This window comes from Aspergillus pseudonomiae, assembly GCF_009193645.1.
Source record: "Aspergillus pseudonomiae strain CBS 119388 unplaced genomic scaffold BDV37scaffold_2, whole genome shotgun sequence".
In the NCBI taxonomy this organism is placed as follows: Eukaryota; Fungi; Ascomycota; class Eurotiomycetes; order Eurotiales; family Aspergillaceae; genus Aspergillus; species Aspergillus pseudonomiae.
Window position 1 is genome coordinate 566,961 of NW_022475994.1, and position 22,959 is coordinate 589,919.

Below are 22,959 nucleotides of genomic sequence, written 5' to 3' on the forward strand. Positions count from 1 at the left end.
CCAACTTGCCTAACGGAGTAAGTGACGGCTAAGCTTCGTTAGGTAAGGCCTGCGCTGACTCAACTCTTAAGCATACGCATGTGGCGTCATAGACGCGGGCGGTGAGTATCGATACCGTTATTGTGCCGCCTTATCCTTCTTATCCTTCTGATGTTGTCAGGTGTAACTTACAGTTTTTACCCCAGAAACATCCCGCAATCTGCCTGCCTTCTGAGGATCTCCCTCTTTCCTTTATCCCTAATCCTCAGCTGTACAATTTTTCTTTGATATCTCATCCGCTCTTTAACGTATCCTTTCCCTCGTTTTGTGCCTGACGTCCGTTGCTGTTCCCGATAATTGCCCAAACGTGTCTCAGGGCTAGTTACCGCCTTCGAAGACCGACCGATTTCCTCGACGCTTCCCCGCCGAGCTTTTGGAAGCGCTCTTGGTTATGTACAATATTGATTGAAATGCTTTTACCAACCGTTGTATAATGTCCTCAGATGCAGCCGCTTTGCCCTCTCCACCGGGCTTTGCGCCGTGGGAAAATATCAGTCACCCAGGGGGGCAAATTAGGAGACCAGAGTCACTTTCGAGCAGCAACCATGCCACTCCAGCCGGTTATCAATCTCCGCGATTTCCTAATATCAAGGATCTTCAAGACCAGGCAGCGGCCCTGGATGTAAATGAGAATTCATCAGTATGTCCCCCCAAGGTCCTTTGAAATACCCGAGTAAGATCGCTAACTCTCTACAGCTCAACGTCCTTCTCAGCAGAGCCCAAGACGCAATAGAAAATGCCAGGAGATTTGCTGATAGTGACCAACCGGACAAAGCTTACGTGCAGTACCTTCGTGCTTCCGAGATTACTATCAACATCATACCTCACCACCCAGATTATCGAATCACTGCTAGCCAGCGCTCGGACTGGTACAAGCAGTTCGCAAATTTGATGATGGTATGGTTTCCAGTCGTGTTTATTCAATCGGTTACAACAACCTTTGATTCACATTGTTTTATGCAATTTTGATTGACCGCAAGACCATAGGCTGTGCGGACAAAGCAAGGGACTATGGACGATATCAAGCACCAAATCGTGGAAGACAACCTTAGAAGCAATGTACAGCCTACGACTGGAACCGAGCACAATTACTACAGACCTACTTCAGAGCTATTGCCTGCTGGTACGCTTCGAAGCCCGAGCCCGAGAGGTCGTCAAACCGAACAAGGTGATAAGTCAGCACGGATGCCTAGTCCGTCAGAATTTCAACGGTCGTTGGGTCTACAGGAGAGACCGAATAGATACTTGGCACCTGCAGAAGATATGCTGGCCCAGCGTTTCGCCAAACTACGAGCATCACCGCCCGCTACGAATGATTCATTCTCGACGATGAATGGTCAAAGTACTCCTATCCCTGCGCAAGGTTATAATGGCGATATTCCTAGACGGCCGTTGTCTTACATGCCTCAAGGGTCGCCGTCTAATCCAAACCTTGCTTCACCCTCACGGCGACCTCTAGGACCCCGTAGTATGGGGTCATCACAAGATGGCCCCGTCCTACCTCCTAAAGTCCCCCTCAATACGTCGCTTCCTCGTGCACCAGATCCGGCTTATAGTCCAATCTGGACAGTCCCATCTCAACCGCCTTCAAACCCGCCTAGGACCTCAACCGAGAGCTCCCGCCCAGTCAACCCGCGATACTCCCATCTCGCTAATTCATCCCGGAGCAGCCCAAGCCGTAACGGCTTCGACGACAATCCTTACAGATCGCGGACCCCGAATGGAATCCACCAGGTGAAGGAAGATAGAAGTAACACTGCCGATTTGCCACACAGCACTGCAATCAGCGCCCAGGACCTACTCGACTTTCTCCGAAGATATAACGTGTTATTGATCGACGTGCGTCCGCGGGATCAATATGATAGTGGACATGTATACGCGAAATCAATCATCTGCATTGAACCAGTGGCACTGAAAGAAAACGTGTCGGCGGAGGAGCTTGAGGAGCGTTTGGTGGTGTCCCCTGAGCACGAACAGTCCCTGTTCGAGAAAAGAAACGAGTTTGACATGATAGTCTACTATGACCAATCCACCGATTCGGTCAGCTACCTCGCCGGATCCCCTGTTGGAACAACAGCGCCACATCTTAGGGCTCTCTATGATACTCTATACGAGTTCAATGCCTATAAACCTTTGAAGGATGGTCGTCCTCCCGCTCTTTTGCTAGGTGGTCTCGACGCCTGGATCGATCTCCTTGGGCAACAATCCCTTGCCACATCCTCCACAGCTACTGTCCTGGGTTCTCTCCAAACAAAGCGTCCGGTCATGAGACCCGGGCGGCCTCTTGGAAGAGTTCCTACAATGGCGAGCGCTAACTCTAGCTTGGAAGTGAGGAAGAGACGGTTACGCGAATATAAGCCCTTGAATCCAGATGAGCTCACCGCATGGATGGAAAAGTCAAAGAATGAAGAAATTGACACTACGACATATATCGAAGAGGAGCCAATGACGGAGGGACCCGAGGGACAAGAAATAGATGAGCCTCCTACGCCATTCGTGCATACCTATGAAGACTTCCTACGGCGCTTCCCGGAGCCCCATGCTATCCAGGAGTCAATGGTGACACCACATGCCCGACCACCAGTACCACCTACGCCTAACTATGCTGCTCCCGTCCCGGTCGCTCCCTCGCGACCTCCACCTGCAGTTCCACGCCCAAGTTATAGCGGTGTTACCGATGGCCGGCAAATTCAACCTACATTGGCGCGGCAGAATTCTGCTACCAAGACTGCTCTTTACACTCCAAGTTCAATATATCGCGCCAAGTTGCCGAGGACCGGTCTTGCCAATTTTGGTGTAACCTGCTATATGAACTCGACGATACAATGCTTGAACGCGACGATGATGTTGAGTAGATTTTTTGTTGATAACCGATTCCGTTACTATGTGCAGAAGAATTGGAAAGGCTCGCAGGGAGTCATGCCGGGACTTTTTGCCAATCTCATAAGGTCATTGTGGAAGGGTGACGTGGAAGTGATTGTTCCTACTTCGTTCCGTAACTTCTGTGGAAGGCTAAACCAGGAATGGGCCATCGATCGACAGCAGGATGCCAAAGAGTTCTTTGACTTTGCGGTTGATTGTCTACACGAGGATTTAAACATCAATTGGCAAAGAAGCCCTTTAAGGCCGCTGACATTTGAAGAGGAGATGCAGCGGGAGAGGATGCCTGTTGCCAAAGTCTCAAAGATTGAATGGGATCGGTATTGTCATCGGGAAGAGTCCTTCATTTCTTCGCTTTTTGCTGGTCAACATGCTAGCCGGCTGCGTTGTACAACCTGCAAGCGGACATCCACCACATATGAGGCTTTCTACAGCATTAGCGTTGAAATTCCGCCATCCGGTACTGGTGATATCTATCAATGTTTGCGCAGTTATTGTAAAGAAGAGATGTTGAGTGGCGACGAGGTGTGGAAGTGTCCTTACTGCAAATGCGAAAGGGTTGCAACGAAGCAGATCATCATCACACGGGCTCCGCAAATTTTAGTGATTCATTTCAAGAGATTCTCGGCGTCGAAAACCCAAAGCGCCCGAAAGATTCACACTCCGATTGAATTTCCTTTACATGGTCTGCGGATGGATGACTTTGTTTATTCACCGCCAATCCCGGATTCGAATGGTGATTCGAAGGCTACTATGCCACACGATACTACCCTAGCGACTGTACCCCCGTTTACATATGATGCCTATGGTGTGCTACGCCATATTGGATCATCTATGAGCAGCGGGCATTACATCTCTTTGGTGCGAGACGGAGCGCGCCAATGTTGGCGGAGATTCGATGATGAGCGAACTGTCGATTTCAATCCCCGCGATCTGCGAAACAAAGACCGACTGCAGAACGAACAAGCATACATTGTATTCTATGAGCGCGTTCCCGCGAAATGAGCGATGAGACTCCTTTTTCTTGGTCGGTTTCGGGCTGAGAGCATCAGTTCTATATCCCAGTTGGCATTGCCGTTGTTATGGTGGACACGTGATATGAGCATATAACGAGCATTTCCTCTTTACGTTTGACGGCAAGCATGTTGAGCGTGTTTAAGCCATTATGAGCCATTCAGCGAGTTTTTGTTTTGACCTTGGTTAATTTTGGATGCGTCTGTATATAGGTTTCCATTGGTTGTTTAACGAAGTCATTGAACATGGGAATGACAGGGGCAGTTGTTATATTAGGTTAGATAGTTACATTAGACAAACTCGAAAGAGCCGTATATGGAAAGCATGGCCATGGCTATTTTTGAGCCTTGTTTCCCGGTGTGTGATTAGAGGCAGAGAAATATGGGGCGCTTTATTTTGGTATGTCAATGCACCATAAATCCCTCGTCGTGACCAACAGTCCAATGCATGCATGTGCAATGATCCTCAAATAGCAGATCACCATACTGTACAGACTACAACTCATAGACTATCTGCATAACCCGATCAATCAACATCAAAAACCGACCGACCAACGGAAGGTTAACACCTAATTCTAGCTTATTACTAGAATCATCTCCGCAGCGGAGAGCGGGGAAGACAATCCATCTCGGGCAAACGAACCCGAGGGCGGCACCCGACAGGCGTGGAGACGGCGTGCCCCGAGGTTATTGCGGTTATCCTTCGCAGGACGGCGCGGATTACCGGGCAGCGGGTCTGATAAAGTGATCAAGAACGCGGAATTAGGGTCTTTCACAACGGCTTCGACGATCTACGGTTCCGCTTGAGGAGAAATTCCCTCGAAGAGTTGGCATATACCTAGGTTGTCTAGGTTTTTACCTAGGGCTTTTGCTTGCCATGTGATGAGTAAGGTCCTCGTAACTGAACCATAAGAATAGTACCGCATGTGAAAAGACAAATACAATCAATAGGTTGAGAATCTGCCCGGTGACATGAATCTTGATATGTGGCGGGACCCAGATCGCGAGAGAGGTAGCTGATCCTGTTGATCCTGAATTTTCTTTTTTTTACGAAAAACGAAAAGCATAGTAGTGTTTCTCATGCGTAGTTTGAAGTTGAAATGCGATCAATAATGAGGGCAGGATAATTTCCTGATTGGGGGTTGTAAACCCGAAGAGGCAATTTAATCCATAACCGAAACAGATCCCCTCACGCCAACTTGAAGGCTTCGATCAATTAAGTAAGTTCCGCGTCCAGCCCTCAAGACTTCCTCAGAATCTCAGATCCTCCGCACATGAAGGATTCACTACGGCGCTTGACTCAGTTGGGTTAGTTGAAATTGGGCGGTCGGAAACCTAAAGTTCCTCTGACTAAGACTCCTAATAAGCGACCGTTCATTGGCGCGCTGAGCCATGGTCGCTATCAGGCCACTTGTCGGCGTCGAGATAGGTACCAGCAAGTGTGATGGGAACACGCAGACAGGGAAGATGGAGGGAATGGCCTCAAAACCAGGAATTAGAGATATCGTGGTCATTAATAATCCAGTATACCGAATGGCTAGCCAGATAGTACTTCCAGTAGATCTTCCCCGAGGATAAAGCACATAAGTGACCCTGACGGGAGAGATTCACGGCAAGTTAAAAAACAAAGGAAACCAACAAATGGCTGAGGTTCCTGAGGGCCTTAGGCGGAATCGCTGTCGAATCACGTTGACCGCAGTCTCCCCCAACTTTCTCTGATCATCTTCCACTCCTCTTCTCTTCTTCTTCTCGCTCAGCGTCAGCCTCGACTTTTCTCCTCCGTTCCTCTCACTGGTCTTTCCATCCTATCAATTCCCGATCTTTCTCGCGATTTTCCAACCAGCGTCTCTGTCTGTGTTTTAGTTTAGATTTTTGGTAAGTTATGCTCTGTCCTTTTTCGCATTCCGATCCTCCGGGCTGGACAGATGTACTGGATACAAGGGGCGCATGATGAGGAGATCCTTTTCTTCCCTGTTCATGCCGCTATCAATTCCCTGCGCAGTAATTCACTCGGGGTAGTTTCTCGGCATCTCACCGGTGAACGCTACCGCCCCTGAATGATATCTATTTATCGTCCCGCCAGTCATACTCCCCATCCGCCTATTTATCTACTCTTCTAAGCCTAGAAGTACTATAGCTTACATTGTTCCATCCTTACAGTCTTCATACCCCGCAAACAAAATGTCTGAGAACAAGGAATTCACCTTCCAGGAGGTGTCCGGCCACAACACCAAGAAGGATCTTTACATGGTCATCCACGATAAGGTCTACGACTGCACCTCTTTCGTCGATGAGCACCCGTACGTTCCCGACACTCCCCATCATTTGAACCCTCAACCAGTGCGAATCTCACATCGTTCCATAAACTGACAATGCATATAGCGGTGGTGAGGAAGTCCTGCTCGACGTTGGTGGTCAGGATGCCACCGAGGCTTTCGAGGACGTTGGTCACAGTGACGAGGCTCGCGAGATCCTGGACGGTCTCCTCGTCGGTAACCTCAAGCGCGTGGTATGTTCTAGGCCTTCACTTCAACAAAGACCAAAATGAAAGTCCTCTATCGCTAACCACTTTCGACCTTGCTCCACAGCCCGGCGACCCTGCTCCCCGTTCTCATGCCCAGGCTGCTACCAACACCGCTTCCAGCTCCGGCTCTACCGGCCTCGGTGTTGGCCTCTACGCCTTCCTTCTCATCGGTGGTGCCGTCGCCTACGGTGCTTACCAGTACCTGAACGCCGCTGCTGAGGCCCAGTAGAGAACGGTAGATAACGGGGAACAAGAAAAACAAAAAATAAAAATAATTAAGAACGAACTTTTCAACACGACCTTGCGTTTTTACTAAACGTACGACCATCTCGATGTGCTTTCCGTTCGGCATCGGGTGGGTTGCTTGGTGATATCCACTGCAGATACTGCTTTCATTGTTTGTTATCTTGGGCTTTGTGAAATTCAAGGAAGACCGAAGACTTTTGGAACTGTTACGATTATAGCCTTTCCGCGCCTCTGCGATTGTAGTAGAAGAGGCTCTGTTTGCTTCTTTGCCTTATCGTTCAATTTAAATAATAGATCGCGCTCTATCTTACTAGTCCTGCTTTTCTCCTTACTCGTGCATAAGGCGGGCCATTTTGTCACCCATTGAGAACTATAGTTCAGTTGCTTGTATTACAATGGAATCAAGAGAAGGATATTACTCGGTATACACAGAAATAGGTATATGCTCGTGAGAAGAATGGAATGTTTAAGTACAGAATATCCAAGTCGGGCGAGTGCCTCCAATGCAAGTAATAAAAGTATATAACACAATTTTTTCACGGACGTAAGACACAATAAGAATAGAATTTTCAGCATCCTGTTCGCCGGAACCTCATTTCATCACCAACATGAAATATTTAGCCTCCGGACATTACCTGGAGTTACCCTCCAGTCCGGCCCGGACAGCCTCCAGGATCATGTCCTTGGCTTGCTCCAAGCTGTCCTTGTTTCCCTTGACCTCGATCGCCTCACCCTTGGCCTGGTCCTTGGGCACATTGATTCGGCAACCAGTCTGCTTACGGATAGCGTTGATCTGGCTACCTCCTTGTCCAACAACGAAGCGGTAGGTCTTCGGGTCGGGCAGGATTAGGTAGCCAGTCGCAGACTGTTGCGATGCATTAGCAATGGCCTTTTCGAGAGCCGCTTTCGCCTTTGCCACATTGTCACGGTTTCCTGCCAGCACCCATGGGATGGTAGCAGGCTGGGTTGGGTCATTGGCAACAGGGGCGTTTTCAACGACCTTCCATGAATGAGCATCAACGGCTTGTTCTGGCTCATCGGTGATCAATGGGAGAGGTGAACTGCCATTGACAGCACCGCGAGTGTCTTCCGAGGAGGGCTTAGGTGGTACTTGCTGGCCAGCATGATCCACGGTGACGTGGTAGTCGTTACGAAGGCGACGGAAGAAAGAGCCATTGTCGGAAATAGCATGATGCAAATGCCGAGGGACGTCCACGGTCTCACCTTGTTGGTCCTTAAGCAGGGAAAGGATGTGCTCCTTGGCTTCTGCAACAGCATTGCTAGGACCCTTAAGTTTGACATCAGAGCGTCCAGAGCCTTGCTTAGGGATATCAAGCGTGATGTTGAACTTCGACTCAATACCACGTCGAATTTCTCCACCTCGTCCAATGAGCAGTCGATGTTGAGTAGAAGGAACTTCAACGTTCGCAGTCACCTGATCTTCACGCTCTTTCACAAACTCCTCAATGGCAGCAATAATCTTGTCAACGACTTGGCCGTTTCCTTCAAGCTTAATAGTAGTCTCAGTGCTTTCGGGGCGCGGGAACCTGACAATACGGGATGCACCACCGTCAGTAGGTCCACCAGCATCAGCCACAATCTTACGAATGTTGGCACCTGGCCATATGTTAGCAATTGCAAGAAAATGTAAGTAAATAAGCAAACTTACCACCCCCACCAATCAGAGACTTGTGGTACTTCTTCTCAACGTCGATAGTCTTAGTGACAGTGGCATCAAATTCGGTAGACCGTTGCTCCAGGATCTTCTTGGCCTCTTCGACCTGCTTTTTTGTTCCCTTGATCTTGATCTGTACACGACCCGAGGCATCCGGCGCATCATCGGCCCCAGGAACATCAATTCGGGCACCAGTGTCAGCGCGGAGCTTATCCATTTCGCGACCGCGCTGACCGATTAACGACGGGATTTGACTTTGGGCAACGGACACCGAGCCAGAGTGAGAGTGATCAATGACCCACTGCAGCAAGCTAAGAAGTTCATCGCGGGTGGCATCGGCGCCCTTGCTAGGGCCCTTCACAATAACTTCATCAGCACCCTGCTGAGGTCTGCTGGGGCGGGATCCGCCCGCTTCGCTAGATACTTCGACAGACTGGTCGTCCGCAGCAATGGGTGCCGCGCGGGGGAACTGAACTCGGACATGATAGCGATCTTGAAGCCTGTTGACCTGGCTACCCTGCTGACCGATAAGCTCACGGTGGTATTGGGCGGGGATCTTCAAGACATGAGTAGTTTCATCTTCCAGCTTCTTTCCCAAGTTGATGATTCTAGCTTTAGCAGCATCGGCCTTGGCCTTGGGGCCCTTGACCTCAACCTTGCCGTTCTCCACCTTGATATCAACATCAAATTCCTCACGGAGCTTGTTGATGTTCTCACCCTTCTTGCCGATGAGGAAGTTGGCGAATTTCTGAGGGAAGTCAAACGAAGTTGTATAACCTCTCTCCAGGTCATCTTTCTCTTGCTCGGTAACAAACGCTTGCAATTTTGAGATCAACTCTTCCACTAAACGAGAAGGCCCGCGGAGCGCAACCTCACATTCAGCGCCACGGCCGCTCGGCTCTGCGACGAGAGCGCGAACAGGTATCGAATCCTCGCCCTTCGCCTGCTCTTCACGAGCAATAAACTTCCTAACCTTCTCTTGATACTTGGCTGGTACACTCGCAGACTTTGCCACGATATCATTTTGATCACCCAATGCGCTAGAGAGATACTCCTGAGCTTCTTGGAGAGCCTTCTCAAAGGCGGCGACTTCAGCAGCAGTTGGCCGCTGGCGCGGAACTTCGAATTGAGAAGCAGTGGCTGACGGCCCTTCGTAAACAAGCACTACGTCTGGGCTATCAAGCTCTTCGGGGGTGAGAACATGGACGCCATACTCCTCCTGTAGTTTCGGGATAGCCCGAGACCGAATGTACGGGTGGAAATAGGGGTCAACAGAAATGTGACGAAGCCTTGCTGGAGGATGAGCATGAACAAGATTCATAATATCGGACCGCGCGCGAATAGTGTTTTTGCCGTCTCTAGAGTAAACCTCCCAGGTGACCGGGCCATCAGAACTTGGGGGAAGGGCGATACGAGCGTCGTACATGCTCTCCAGTTCTTTGATGATCTGTCGCTGCCTCAGGTAGCGAGTAAGGGCACGCGCATGGGCATGGGCTCCACTGGGAGCATTCGGGTGCTGACGTGACAGGTCGATGCTTGCCATCTGCATACTCGTGGCAAGATCCATGGCCCGGTTGATGCCATTCTCAATAGAATCCAATGGACCAGTAATCGTAAGGAATTCGCTGTCATCCGACGCAGGTGGAAGAACGATCGCGCAACCAGTGTCAGCAAGGAACTCATGCAAAGCATCAGCGTTATCACCAAGGATAAATTGATGCTGGCCACGGTTGATAGCTAGTTGACGAAGAGTCAACTGGCGCTGGAGATCAGCAGCAAGTCTCTCAATTTCTGCACGAGCTTCCTGGGTTGCAGCACGCTCTCCACTGATATGGATGTGCTTTTCAGGGACTGCCACGAACTGGACATGACCCGGATCAGCCTCCTGAGGTGGAGGCTGGCTTTGCCATGTATCGTACCGAGGGATATGCACTTGGGCATTGGTGCGCTGCTCGATATCTCTGAGGTTCGCGTTATGTGCCCCGGCGATGAAAGGAAAGAATTCAGGAGGGATAGACTTGAGCCGCAGACTCATGTTAGAAGCTCTCTCCTTCACGATGGCCTCAATTTCCCGGCGAGCCATTTCAGCTGCAACAGCATCGCCCTCAATGAGGACATCAATGGTATCCTCGTCGTCCTCAACCTGTCCCGCAGACTCATCGATGCGGGGAACCTGCACACGTGCACCCGTCCGCTGCTGCATATCCTGTACAACAGCACCTTGTCTACCGATAATATGAGGGCGGGCAGAAGTAGGAATCGGGACGCGAACCGATTGCTGAATCCAAAAGTTAATCCAGGCTGACCCTGAACCAAAGCAATCAGAAACATACCTTGGAGCCAACTTGTTGTGCAACCTCCTTCAGAGCTTGTCTGACAGCATCTACTGAGCCCTTGCCTTCGAAGATTATAGAGCCACCGGGGCCACCTCGCATGTCAACGTTGGCCTTCGAGCGCCTCGAGATATCCCGCAAAATATCCCGCAAAGGCTTCTTCAATTGTCCTCGGGGAAGCATCTGGGACGGCGCCAGTCGGAGCTGCTCGACGTGCTTGCCAGGAAGGCTCATGATGCGGGGGCCTTGTGCTATTTCATGGCTGGTCAGGTATGTCCAGGTGTTTGAGAACGAGTGTTAAAAAACTTACCCGCCGGGGAACCACCAGGCACGCCGTTGGCGACGGCGGCAGCAGCTGAAGGCCCTCTAGCGCCCCATGCAGACGCAGCAGGTGCTTTAGGCTTCGGGCCACTTCCCAGGGCAGGGAACAACTCCTCCGATTGTACATCAAAGGCGGGCGTCTTCTTAGGGGCAACCTTGGGGGCGGGGGCTTCCGTAGGGGCCGAGCTCTGCGCTGGAGCATCCACCTTCTGGTCCTGCACTGAAGACGATGGGGGAGGGTGTTTCAGATCTTCTTCATCCACAACATCCTCCACAGTCGGCTTATGGACCTCATCACGTGCATGTTGTTCCTCTAACATAGCAGCCCGAGATTTGGGGATTCCGCCGTTAACGTCGGCATTAGACAGATCAGAAGCCATTCTGCCGGGGAACCGTAATTAAAACTGCTTGACCTCGGAATAATAGATGTATAATTTATTTGCGATGGGGAGGGTGGAAGGCGGATTAACCTAAGGCACTATTTCGTCAATTGATTCGAGCTTGAAATACATTAGGCTGCCAGTCAATCATACCCAGAACCCTAGAAGCAATGGAAAGATGCTGTTCGAGTTGAAACAGCACTATAAGAATGAGAAATTGGCGGTGAATTGTCACTGAGGTTGACAATTCAAAATTTCCGGAGGTGGGCAATAAGAAATAACGGCTGAGATTAAGATATAATCAGTGCATAACAGGATTAAAAAGAAGAGTGAAGAGGAATTGAGTAGAAATTCCGCGGGAGTGGAGAGGATGGAGGTAGGATAAGGGAGAGGGAAGAGAGGATGGGGGGTGAAGGTGTCGGAAATCGACCGTTGACAAAGAAGGAATGATAATAAATTGATGTGGTGACGATGGAGGAAGAAGAACGAAGAGGACAGACAAGACAGTCCGAGTGGTCGGAGACCACAGACCGGGGTGTGCTTATTCCTCTTTGGGCGATTCGACGGCGGAGCCGAACCATCAGCCATCCACTGCCGTTCAGAGCCTCAACCTACCCAGTACTTCTTCGCCGTGATGATCAGCACCTAAAAACTACCTTCATTTTCTCCATTGCACTGCTAGTCGAAGATTTATAATCATCCAGGCTATATGGAAACGGCGATAGCATGTAGCTATTAATAGCAATGTCAGCACGAACCTTGCGACCAAAAGTTTCTTTCAGCTTGACTTTATCGGAAATATTCTCAAGGATCTTCCTTCACTTTTAACTTGGAACTAATTGAATCTTGTTTGAGATATGTCTACTACAAATACAAATTATACATGAAAGCGTAGCCATAGCTGTATAAGGTGCCCAGTGGCGATACGCGTAGATCGACATATAATGTATAGGTTAAATGGTATAGATTGAACAGACAATGGCTTCTTACTTGAATTTTCTGCTGAATAATGCGCGGCGACTAACTAACTAACTATATCAGGAGTGATATTGATGTAGTTTGTTTCTAACATTATCTTCCTAATCTCTTGTCAAGTTCTCGAAGTCCACCTGAAAGACTCGACTCGGAAATGTAATTGATCTACTAGTACACTCTAGAGCTCCGAGAACGCTAGTCAGGGTATTTATTTATTTACTTGCTTTTCTCGTAGCCAGCCGGCTTCGTCGGTTGGTATGTCTGGCCACAAACATAGGGGAGATGCCGGTACATTGCTTCTATATGTATCCTAATGGAGCCCCGTCCGGCGGGGCAGGATCCTCGGGCAGGGGTATGCAGGTGGAATTGTCATAGGGCGTCTAGTAACTACTGCCTTTGGTCGTTGGTTAGGACCTCATCAATACCGATCATTCCAGTCTGTGATATGTCATTGACCTTGGTTCTTGTTCAAACTTGGAAGCTTTGGACGCACGAGATCAGCGAATTGACAAGCAATACATCTGCTGATAGAGGAGCAGCGCGCCATACTCCATCATTCAGGCTGCAAAAGTATACGAGTCGATATACTTGGTTAGTCCTTATCTTGCGCTGCATCCGGATATATCTCAACAAACATAGAACTTTATATGCTAGGTGAACGAGAATAGACCCCATTTGTTTTTAGTTTGCGACAATTAATGTATGGTTTACTGGGCGTAGCACACATCATCTTCGGTCGATATAGTTTTAAACCTTGCGACAAATAATGTCATGACTACCTCAAGTTTTCCTGGTACTCACCCTAACTTGAGCTTTCAACTTAATCATTTACAACGGTCACCGAAGTCTTGAGCCTGGATATCAAACTACTGCAAAAGATTTATCTGATTGAACCCATATTGCTAGAAGACAAATACAGTAAGTAGATCTGGAGATCTGGTAAAGAGTATTGAAGAGAGTAGAAGGTGCATGAAAAACACTGGGGTATAGTAGGCTAATCTTGGTTCAAGACACATGTTAATGCTCTGAAGTTTATTGAGTACTAATCTGAACCCTAACGATGAATATTCCATGGTTCGTATTGACGATGTAATCCAAGGAATTGAGCGATAAAGTCGTTTACAGGTCAACATAGTAGGTGTATGAAAAAACAAATTATAGTTACTTCAGAAGGCCATATCAGGGAGAAGACTGACACATATTGTCCGTTGGGGGGGGGAAACACCGAGATACAACTCAAAGGATAAGCAATGAGACGAGCGTATATTGTGTCAATAATGGCTGGGTTCAAGGGCAACTCTACACAAGTGAAGGACTAGCGAAGGTTTGGACTTCCGACCCACCACCCATGTAAAAGGCACAGGCTAAGCTTGGGCCGAAGTGGACCCAAAGCTTGATTGAGATACGCATTTCCGCAAATTTTTCCTTGATCACGGCTCGAATGGTCTGCATTAATGAAAAATAAATGCAAAAGCAGTGCTTATTGGCGCCAGTAAATTAGTAAATTGCGATATAGTACCAGTATAGAGCGTGGGTCAATAAATCCTTACCCTTACTCTCTGGAATCCGTAGTCACCTCTCTGCACTTTGACCCCTTCAGCATCGAGCTAAACTGAAGAACATATGACCTTGATAAGAGAACTTCCGTTCCACACATGAGTGGCGCTATCGGAAAAATTGAAGATAAAAGAATTTTACCCCAGCGAATGAGGGCTACTTGGGCTCGAGCTAAGCACCATACTAGTAAGAACTCGGTCTCATAAATACATGGTTCGGCCCGTTAAGTCAAGTGCTTTTGCCTAAGACTTTTCGCACATTATGCTTGTCAGTGCATAACCATTCGCATGATGGATACTTACACCCTTGAAGCTGGGAAAGAAGCCCAGGCTGGGCTTTCTTCCGTGCCATTCGAGGAAGAGACCCCTACGAAGCCACGAGGACTCTTGGCCCGAATCAGATACTATGAAGAATATTTGGATAAGAAGTTGGGTATTGAGTCCCACAGTCTCGACAGGGTGCTCCCCGAAGGCCGCAATCCTCCCAATTCGCTAGCAATGGCTTTTATGTGGGCGTCTGCGACAATGAACATCAGCTGCTTCAGTACCGGATTCTTGGGAAAGCAATTCGGCCTATCTTTGGGGCAAACTATTCCTATCATAATATGTTCAACGTTACTGGGTGCCGCTGTGACGGTTCGGATACCTTTTCCTACTGTCTTTGGCTTACCGTGGATTCTGATGTTTCTGGTATCTGAAAGCTCACATTTATCTATAGGGTTGGTGTGCGACGATGGGTCCTGAGACCGGTCTCCGTCAGGTCGCCATTTCGAGGTACTCGTTAGGATTTTACCCATCGTCTATCATTGCTCTTTTAAACGTCATTGAACAGCTGGGATGGGCATCCGTTAATTGCATTACTGGTGGTCTCGCATTGAGTGCTGTTTCAGACGGTCATGTCTCAATCGCTGTGGGAGTAGTGATTGTCGCATGCATAAGTTTTCTTTTCAGTTTTATCGGACTGAAGGGGGTTCTCATGTACGAGCAGTATGCATGGATGGTGTTCTTCGTCATTTTCATGATTATCTATGGCGAGTCAGCGCATCGGGCAAATCTTGCTGCACCTGCAACGGTGTCGGGCATCACAAGATCTGGGAATGTTCTGAGTCTAATCAGCGTTGTGTATGGCTCCAGTGCATCTTGGAGCTCGATCGTCTCAGACTTCTACGTGCACTACCCGGTGAATATCTCCAAGGTCAAAGTATTCCTCTACACCACCCTCGGAATCACGATCCCAACCTGCATTGGAATGCTACTTGGAGCCTGTATCAGCTCGGCCTTAGATACGAATCCAGAATGGGCTGCCGCCTACGGCAATGGAATCGGGGAAATCTTACAAGAAATCATCTATCCCAGCGGATTCGCCAAATTTCTACTGGTTCTTCTAGTCCTTTCCGGAAGTACGTGAACGCTAGTATAACCCACACTCAGCTATACTATATATCCAAAGAAAGATTTCAAACTGACATATCTCTTATACAGTTGGCGTCAACTGCATCGCCATCTACTCCAGTGCACTCTCAGCTCAGCTCTTCGCCAAGCCATGTGAAAAGGTCCCCAGAGCGATCTGGTCTACTCTTGTCTTCGGCTGCATCCTGGCCCTGGGCATCGCCGGCCGAGATCACTTGCTAGACGTACTGGAGAACTTCCTCTCCTTGCTGGGCTATTGGAACACCTCATTTTTCGTCATATTGTTCTGCGAACACTACGTTTTCCGGGGCGGCAATGTAGCAAACTACGATCTTGATGCCTGGAATACGCCGTCGAAAATGCCTATTGGGTTCGCGGGCCTTACTGCTTTTCTGTGCGGCGCGGCGGGATGGATCGTAGGCATGGTTGAGACATATTATGTCGGTGCCATCGCAAAATTGATCGGCGCGGATGGGGGAGATATAGCCAATGAGCTAGCATTGGTTTTCACGAGTGTTTCGTACATACCGTTGAGGAAGCTGGAGTTGAAGTATATTGGACGGTAGCTCCTTTCATGCAGCGGGCCGAACCTAGAATATCCTCGTGTGCAGATAGTCCGCTGGCCAGGGTGTTAATGGAAAGTTAGAGTTTAGGTATGGCCAAGAAGAATCGCAATGCGATGGCCAACATCTCAGAGTTACGTATTCAGCTCGCTTTGCCTGTACCTCAAACGAGGAGTCTTAAAATGGGGGAAAGGTAGGTTAAGTGGGCTCACTCATGGTAGAGATTTCTCCAGAGTGGGCTGTAAACCAATTAACGGAGCGCTGTATTTCAATTTGTGTATAACTTTGCACGAGGTCTAAATATTAATAGTTGGTGTGATCTACCATAAAAGGTCAATTATGACGGTCCAATATCCAGAGGTTTCTTCAATCGGAAGTGATGCGCACACTGACATTATATATTCCATTTCACGACTCAGATTACGATGGATTATGAGCGCGCAAAACAATGAGCCTAATGGTCAGGTATTATCATAGGGCTACTCTGGAGCTGTGAAAGGAATACTGCCCACCTACTTAAATAACCTAGAATCAAACGATGTGCACATAGCCATAGCAAAGGATATACCTAGCGTATCCGTAGTTGGGTGGATGTTTATAGGTACTGCACTCTGTATCCTAGACTGATTGGGATATGCTTAATTGGGAAGAGCTTCGGAACTACTAGCAGTACCATGATCGCATGCATTCGGTGGATTTGGCACAATATTACCCTTTCTGGAAGTGTATACTCTGTATAGCTTCATTGATCTCTCCTTTCCATAAGAGTGATAATCACGTGAATACCAGATGACTCATCAGAGACGATGTTCCACCCCAAGAAATGATCCACCAGGCACTTTCCCTAGGAGTCTGTTCTGGGGCTAGCACGACAGCCACAGGTCGCAAATTGATTGAATCGGACAGAGTCTATTCGTATTACTGCTTTGGCTACGATATAACAAGGTCAAAGGGAAAAAAAAAAAAAAGAAACTCCTGATTTATACAAGTGGAGTTCCTAAGATACCCATGCTCTGGGGAGAAATCGTACACCATAAGGATCGTTTACCAGCAGCACTAATGAAGGAGGACGGTGGATTGGCTGTATCGTCCCGCGTTTCTGGAAGAGTCTAACCGACTACCAGTCACATATGATAGCCCACAAGGACTGCAATATACCTGGGAGTTGGCTTAGATAGACTAATTGCCTGACTAGTCGGGAATGAGAAACATTTGTGCGACTTGGCTGGGCTGTGTTCTGACTGCAGGGGGAATGAGTAGGAATTTGCTCATCCGGTCGACCGAGGATGGTGTTGGTAGTTGGTACTGTACCTGCAGCATAACATGTACAGAATTTTGAAGAGCAAAACGGTTGGGCAGAAGGTTCACAGCAGTATTACGTCTTCATTTTTTTTTTTTTTTTTTTTTTTTTTTTTTCCTCCCTTTTTTTTTTTTTTTTTTTTTTTTTTTATTAAATATTTGGTTTGCGTGGTCCTCTCTCTAATTAACTTTGTTGGTGGGTGGAGGAAGAAGAGACCTGAGCTCCCGAGGTGTGAAGATCCACTAAATTGTCCTTCTCGAATTTCTAGATTGCTGATTAGGGCTACACAGCATCAGAAAAGACCGAACCGAGAATAATAAGCAATATGGTAAGACGGTGATTGTCTCCGGCAAGTCGAGACAGTGGAAATTAAGGCGCTGTCTGATCCCAACCGAACCAATCCTGGAGATGTGAGTCGAAGCTCGGGTTGGCAAATATGTCACCCGAATTATGGTTCAGGGAAAGTCTGGTTGACGGCTTGGAACTTTCTATCCAACCATAGGCCGACTGTGTCAAGGAACCTTAGCCCCGCCTTCCAAAGTGGAGCTTCCAGCGGACACAAGAATGTTTCGAAGGATGTGAGCTTCACATTGTGCCTCGAGATTTAGGTTGGAGCACGATCGGAAAAGGTCGATAGAGATAAATGAAACCACTTTACGTACCGGCATGCCTTGAAAATGTAAAGGGAGAAGCATGGGTAAAATAAATAAAAATGGAGCCACACTGATCCGAAGGATGTCTTCTACGGCTAACAGACTGTGTGGACTCGGATTGTAATTTCCCAAGAGTGAGGGTGGGTGTCTGGGAGCTGTTCGGGTCAACGAGTCAACGACCCCATTGCAATGGAGTCCAAGGTCTAACAGGTGTCTAGAATTTTTCTTTTTGCTTAGAGGATGGATGATCTGAGACAGATGATGTATACCCTAGTACGGAGTACAAAGTGACGGATTTTCCAAGTATATACTAGCAAGTAGTTGTCAGGAATTTCCAACCTGTGTAAAGAGTAGTTCTCGTATGTATCATACCAAAAGTACCAATCACGGGTTCGCTATGCAACGATATTATAGAAGGATCGGAAGAAAGAAAGATAATAGAAAGAAAAATAAATCAAGAAAAATAAATCAATAAATACCTACGGATCACACAAAGTTAAATAGCATTAATTCCCATTGACCGCCCTTATTCTTGTTATTTTATTATTATTATTATTATTTTTGTCAACTGTGACAATGAGATCAAGCCAAGTCAACAACCCTAGTGGCTGGCCCGTGAAAGGAAATTATCCTTCCCCATAGCATGTACCGTTGATAATAATATTATTATTGCAATGACGCTGGACGGGCCGTTTGGCACTCGCTTGTCCCCCGTAGCTGGCCCAGCCTCCAATCTAACTAAATCACTGGTTCCCCAACTGAGGTTGATTAATTATTCTCCGTACTCTTCTCCTCTTCGAGTTGTCACCGTCATAGCATTGTTATTGCTTTTTCTTTATTTCCTTTTTTTACCCTTTCCAGCCTTTTCCACCACCCCATGGGTTGCAGGTCTGTGTGCTGAGCTGTCGGTTAATCACATATATCTCTTTTTATTTTCTTGCTTTTTATTCTGTTGATCTCCATTCATAAATTTGCTCCTTTCATTATATATTATTTTTTATTTGATTTTCCCTGTTTTTTCGGGTCCCCTTTTCATGCTTCCCTCTCGGAGTTGAAAGCCCGTCACCGCCTTTAAAGTCTACTTTATCAAATTAATCGTTTGGACGCTGTGGTTTCTGATCCATCCAGCGAGCGGCTCTCCACGTGCTAACCACTGGTTGACGGTAGCCCGCGGCAGCTTCTTTTCGCGCCCTCCCTTGCATCGCTATCTGGATCTTCTTGCATCCCCGATCCCCTCATTGCTCCAACGACAACCTTCCTCTCAGTGGACACATCCTACCATACAGCATCACGCACCCCCCCCCCCCGAAGTACCTAGTTCCACAATCGATATTGACGGACTGGGCTGCTCAGCCTGAAAGCACCGCCTCACCACAGGTGGCTTTCCCCCCCCCTCCAGTCCCTCCAATCAAGCCCAACATTGAGCCTAGTGGCACTTACCCTGCAACCACCAAACCGCCCGACCTGCTGGAATATCCCCCGTAAAATCCGCACGTCATGAATCACGATAGTTTTTCTTCCCTCAAATTTCGACGACCGTCAAGCAAGCTTCACAAGGACCCTCCTAGTATCGGTTCCCGCATGCTTAAGAGTCAGCAGAGCAACACGTCACTTAAACGACACCCCTCAGCGCCCGTGTATCCGCGTTCTTCTGCCAGCAGAAGCCGAGAACATTCGCGCACGAGATCCAACGCATACGGCTCTTCTACATCCTCTCTGGATCAGAACAGTGGTGGGCCATCCCCAGTTCTTGCAAACAACGAATCTGGCTATTTCTCTGGTAACCACAACACCACCAAATCCCGTCCGCCCCACTCGGGACGGTTCTCACTCAACGCTCAAAGCTCAGATGAATTGATCGGTGCCCCGTTTGATTCACGGGGTATGCTAAGTGCTTTGCAAGAAAACACTGCCGAGTCCGACAGACAACCAACCCAGAAACCTCCGACGTTACGGTCTCAGACAGCCCCCGACACTCGAGGACTCAGACAATCCGCTAGCTTCACCGCTCTACACAACCGTATGGACGCCCTAGTAAATAGAACGGATAGCGATCGCTCGACGAATACTAAGCGATATTCCGATGAGGGAAATGGCACTAAACCGGTTGGGCGAAGTAAGAAGGCCAGCTTCTCCAGCTTCGTCAACAGCATGCTAGGTTCTCCTCGTGGTATTAAGATCTCTGCACCGGAGAATCCCGTCCATGTCACACATGTCGGCTACGATAACCAGACGGGCCAGTTCACGGGCCTGCCTAAAGAATGGCAACGCCTGTTACAGGAAAGCGGTATCTCAAAGAAGGAGCAGGAAGAACACCCGCAAACTATGGTTGATATTATGAGATTCTACGAGAAGAATGCGCAAGGAGACGATGAGGTCTGGCACAAGTTTGACCACGCATATGCCCATCATCAACCAGTTACCACTGCCTCATCGCAGCCCAGCTCTGGTGGCTCGACTCCCTATGGCACTGTGGGCCAGCGAGCCTCATCTCCCACAAGCCCACGTTTCCCACAAAACCATGAGGGGAGTTTTGAAAACCCAAGAGCGCCACCTCCGATTCCCCGGGGCGCTCCAGCGGCAACCCAGGCTATGTCACCCCCAGTTGGTGGCCTTGTACCCAACCGAGCCCCTCCAAGACCCCCAGCTGCCGCTAATATGACGCCCGCCCGCCCTGCTCCTCAGCCCCCAACTACTGCTTCATACGCTACGACAAGACCAGCACAGGATCCCTGGCCTCAGTTTGGAACGATCCCGGAGAATGCTCAGCCGTTCGGCACACCACCCATACCGGAATCCGAGCCCTTACCGTCTGGGCCGCAGCTGAGCAGATCAAACTCTAAGGCTAACGGCACAGTTGCTCCATGGGTGTCACCAGCTGTGGCCTCCACGCCAACACAGTACCAACAACAACAGGAGCAGGCAATGGCCGCAGCCCAACAGGCAATTGCAGGCAAGCAACTTGACCGCAGTCAAAGCCTACGCCAGCAGCAGGCACAGCAGCCAAAACAAAAACAAGCAACGCAACCAATTCCACAACAGGTGTCGCCCGTGGAGGATCCATCTGCTGCGCATCAGCAAGGCGCTCGTGCCGTTCCCGCTGCTCGCCCACGGCAACGAGCTCGCCAGAGCAATGCCATGGATATACGGTCACGACTAGTCGCCATTTGCACTCCTGGCGATCCAACTAAGATGTACTACAACCTGAACAAGATTGGCCAGGGTGCTTCTGGTGGCGTATTCACCGCGTACCACAATGCGACAGGCAGCTGTGTTGCCATCAAGCAAATGAATCTTGATCTGCAACCGAAGAAGGATCTTATTATAAATGAGATTATCGTCATGAAAGACAGTAAGCACAAGAACATAGTCAATTTCTTGGACAGTTATCTTCATGGTCTAGACCTCTGGGTGGTGATGGAATATATGGAGGGTGGCAGTCTTACCGATGTGGTCACTTTCAATATCATGAGTGAAGGGCAGATTGCTGCCGTCTGCAGAGAAGTGAGTTTCCAAAAATATCCTTATTTACATGTGGCCCGGATCCTGACCATTTCCCGTGAAGACTCTGAATGGTCTACAGCACCTTCATTCCAAAGGCGTAATCCATCGTGATATCAAATCAGACAACATTCTCCTGTCATTGGATGGCAATATAAAATTGAGTAAGGTTCCTCTGCTTCATTTTTCACTCTATATATTCTAACCTCATATAGCCGATTTTGGATTCTGCGCCCAAATCAACGACTCGCACAACAAGCGAAACACGATGGTCGGCACCCCGTACTGGATGGCTCCGGAAGTCGTTACGAGAAAAGAGTATGGTCGAAAGGTTGACATTTGGAGCTTGGGAATTATGGCCATCGAGATGATCGAGGGCGAGCCTCCGTATCTCACCGAGTCACCTCTTCGGGCACTATACTTGATCGCAACGAACGGGACCCCCACGATCAAGGATGAACAGAGCCTGACACCGGTTTTCCGAGACTTCTTGCACCTTGCACTGAAGGTCGATCCTGAAAAGAGAGCCTCGGCCCATGACTTGCTGAAGGTATGTTCCCGACTTCAGTTAACGGAAGCTGTGCTGACGCCTTGTTAAAAGCACCCTTTTATGTCTTTTTGTGCCCCTCTATCCCATTTAGCACCCCTTGTAAAAGCCGCACGGCTAAGCAGGGCCCAGGAGAAAGCCCAAAAAGGGGGTCATTGAGCCTCTTCGCACTTAATTGTCTCTATATACGTCGATGTCTTCTGTCTTCTCCAGATACCCATTGCTCCTGATGTTTTCTTATATCTTGCTGGGCCATGATATGCTGCTGCTGCATAATGGCACAATCTCTCGTGACGACCTCCCATGCCCGTGTTTCTCTTCTGGATCTAAATCTCATAGATGGCGATGATTGATGGCTTTGCGCTTTCTTCTTTCCTGCTGTGACGGGGCTTACGAAAAAAAAAATTCCGCACCTTATCTCACGTTCGAATATATCCTCTTACTGTGATGATGTTTCCTCACACACCTCACTCTTTTTATTTGTATCATCACCGATGTTGGGATGATGGAAAATACTGTAAATCCTATATGGGGTGCCCTTCGTTTATTGTTACTGGCCGGTAATTCTACTTTCTGGGCCGGCGGGATTGAAAGCTAGGGCTCGCGGGACATGACCCTTCATAATGAATGAGCATACGTTTGGGAAGAATAACCCAGACTTAAGCGGCACATACGAAGGCACGGCTGGGCCTCTTGCCGGTTTAATATATGATTTCTTTTTCACTTATCCTCATAATGATAGCGAGAGCCTGGCTGTTTAGATATTATTTAAAATAAGAAGAGGGTGGATTCTTCCTGGTGTCTCCCCTATTAACGAACTTGAAGATGGATTCATGATGAGCTGAACCGGGCTGCGACTGAAAAATTAACGACCCTGTATGTAAATCCCGTTTGAATGATCATCGATATTCGTGCTGCAGATTCACAAGGTATTCTATTCTTTGCGCCGCGTTCTGGTCTCTCTAGCTCAGCGAAAGGTAGTTGTACAGTTACTTGAAATAGCTCAAGAATGCCATGCCTGCCCTGCTCTGCCCATGGGGGCA

At 48.5% G+C, this 22,959-nt stretch overlaps 5 protein-coding genes across 5 annotated transcripts; 4 read left to right on the forward strand and 1 right to left on the reverse strand.

The window, feature by feature from the left end:
• The first annotated feature begins 370 nt into the window (after positions 1-370).
• Positions 371-4,027, forward strand: BDV37DRAFT_80108 (putative ubiquitin C-terminal hydrolase). The gene is made up of 3 exons (XM_032091253.1): positions 371-679; positions 736-936; positions 1,027-4,027. The coding sequence occupies exons 1-3, from the start codon at positions 473-475 to the stop codon at positions 3,922-3,924; spliced, it is 3,306 nt and encodes a 1,101-aa protein (XP_031946928.1). The 5' UTR covers positions 371-472; the 3' UTR covers positions 3,925-4,027.
• Positions 4,028-6,113: 2,086 nt separating this feature from the next.
• Positions 6,114-6,685, forward strand: BDV37DRAFT_267792 (cytochrome b5-like heme/steroid binding domain-containing protein; the record flags this gene model as incomplete). Its single annotated transcript, XM_032084073.1, has 3 exons — positions 6,114-6,232; positions 6,315-6,441; positions 6,521-6,685. The coding sequence occupies 3 exons, from the start codon at positions 6,114-6,116 to the stop codon at positions 6,683-6,685; spliced, it is 411 nt and encodes a 136-aa protein (XP_031946929.1).
• Positions 6,686-7,160: 475 nt separating this feature from the next.
• BDV37DRAFT_236376 (putative RNA binding effector protein Scp160) lies at positions 7,161-11,954 on the reverse strand. Its single transcript, XM_032080604.1, has 5 exons — positions 11,565-11,954; positions 11,021-11,509; positions 10,711-10,961; positions 8,372-10,655; positions 7,161-8,319 (listed from the first exon to the last, which is right to left on the reverse strand). The coding sequence occupies exons 2-5, from the start codon at positions 11,409-11,411 to the stop codon at positions 7,334-7,336; spliced, it is 3,912 nt and encodes a 1,303-aa protein (XP_031946930.1). The 5' UTR covers positions 11,412-11,509; positions 11,565-11,954; the 3' UTR covers positions 7,161-7,333.
• A 2,153-nt stretch (positions 11,955-14,107) lies between these two features.
• Positions 14,108-15,989, forward strand: BDV37DRAFT_236378 (putative nucleoside transporter). The gene is made up of 3 exons (XM_032080605.1): positions 14,108-14,578; positions 14,661-15,342; positions 15,425-15,989. The coding sequence occupies exons 1-3, from the start codon at positions 14,231-14,233 to the stop codon at positions 15,916-15,918; spliced, it is 1,524 nt and encodes a 507-aa protein (XP_031946931.1). The 5' UTR covers positions 14,108-14,230; the 3' UTR covers positions 15,919-15,989.
• Positions 15,990-19,095: 3,106 nt separating this feature from the next.
• Positions 19,096-22,747, forward strand: pakA (mitogen-activated protein kinase kinase kinase kinase STE20). The gene is made up of 4 exons (XM_032091254.1): positions 19,096-21,372; positions 21,434-21,533; positions 21,585-21,919; positions 21,971-22,747. The coding sequence occupies exons 1-4, from the start codon at positions 19,366-19,368 to the stop codon at positions 22,073-22,075; spliced, it is 2,547 nt and encodes an 848-aa protein (XP_031946932.1). The 5' UTR covers positions 19,096-19,365; the 3' UTR covers positions 22,076-22,747.
• Positions 22,748-22,959: the final 212 nt, after the last annotated feature.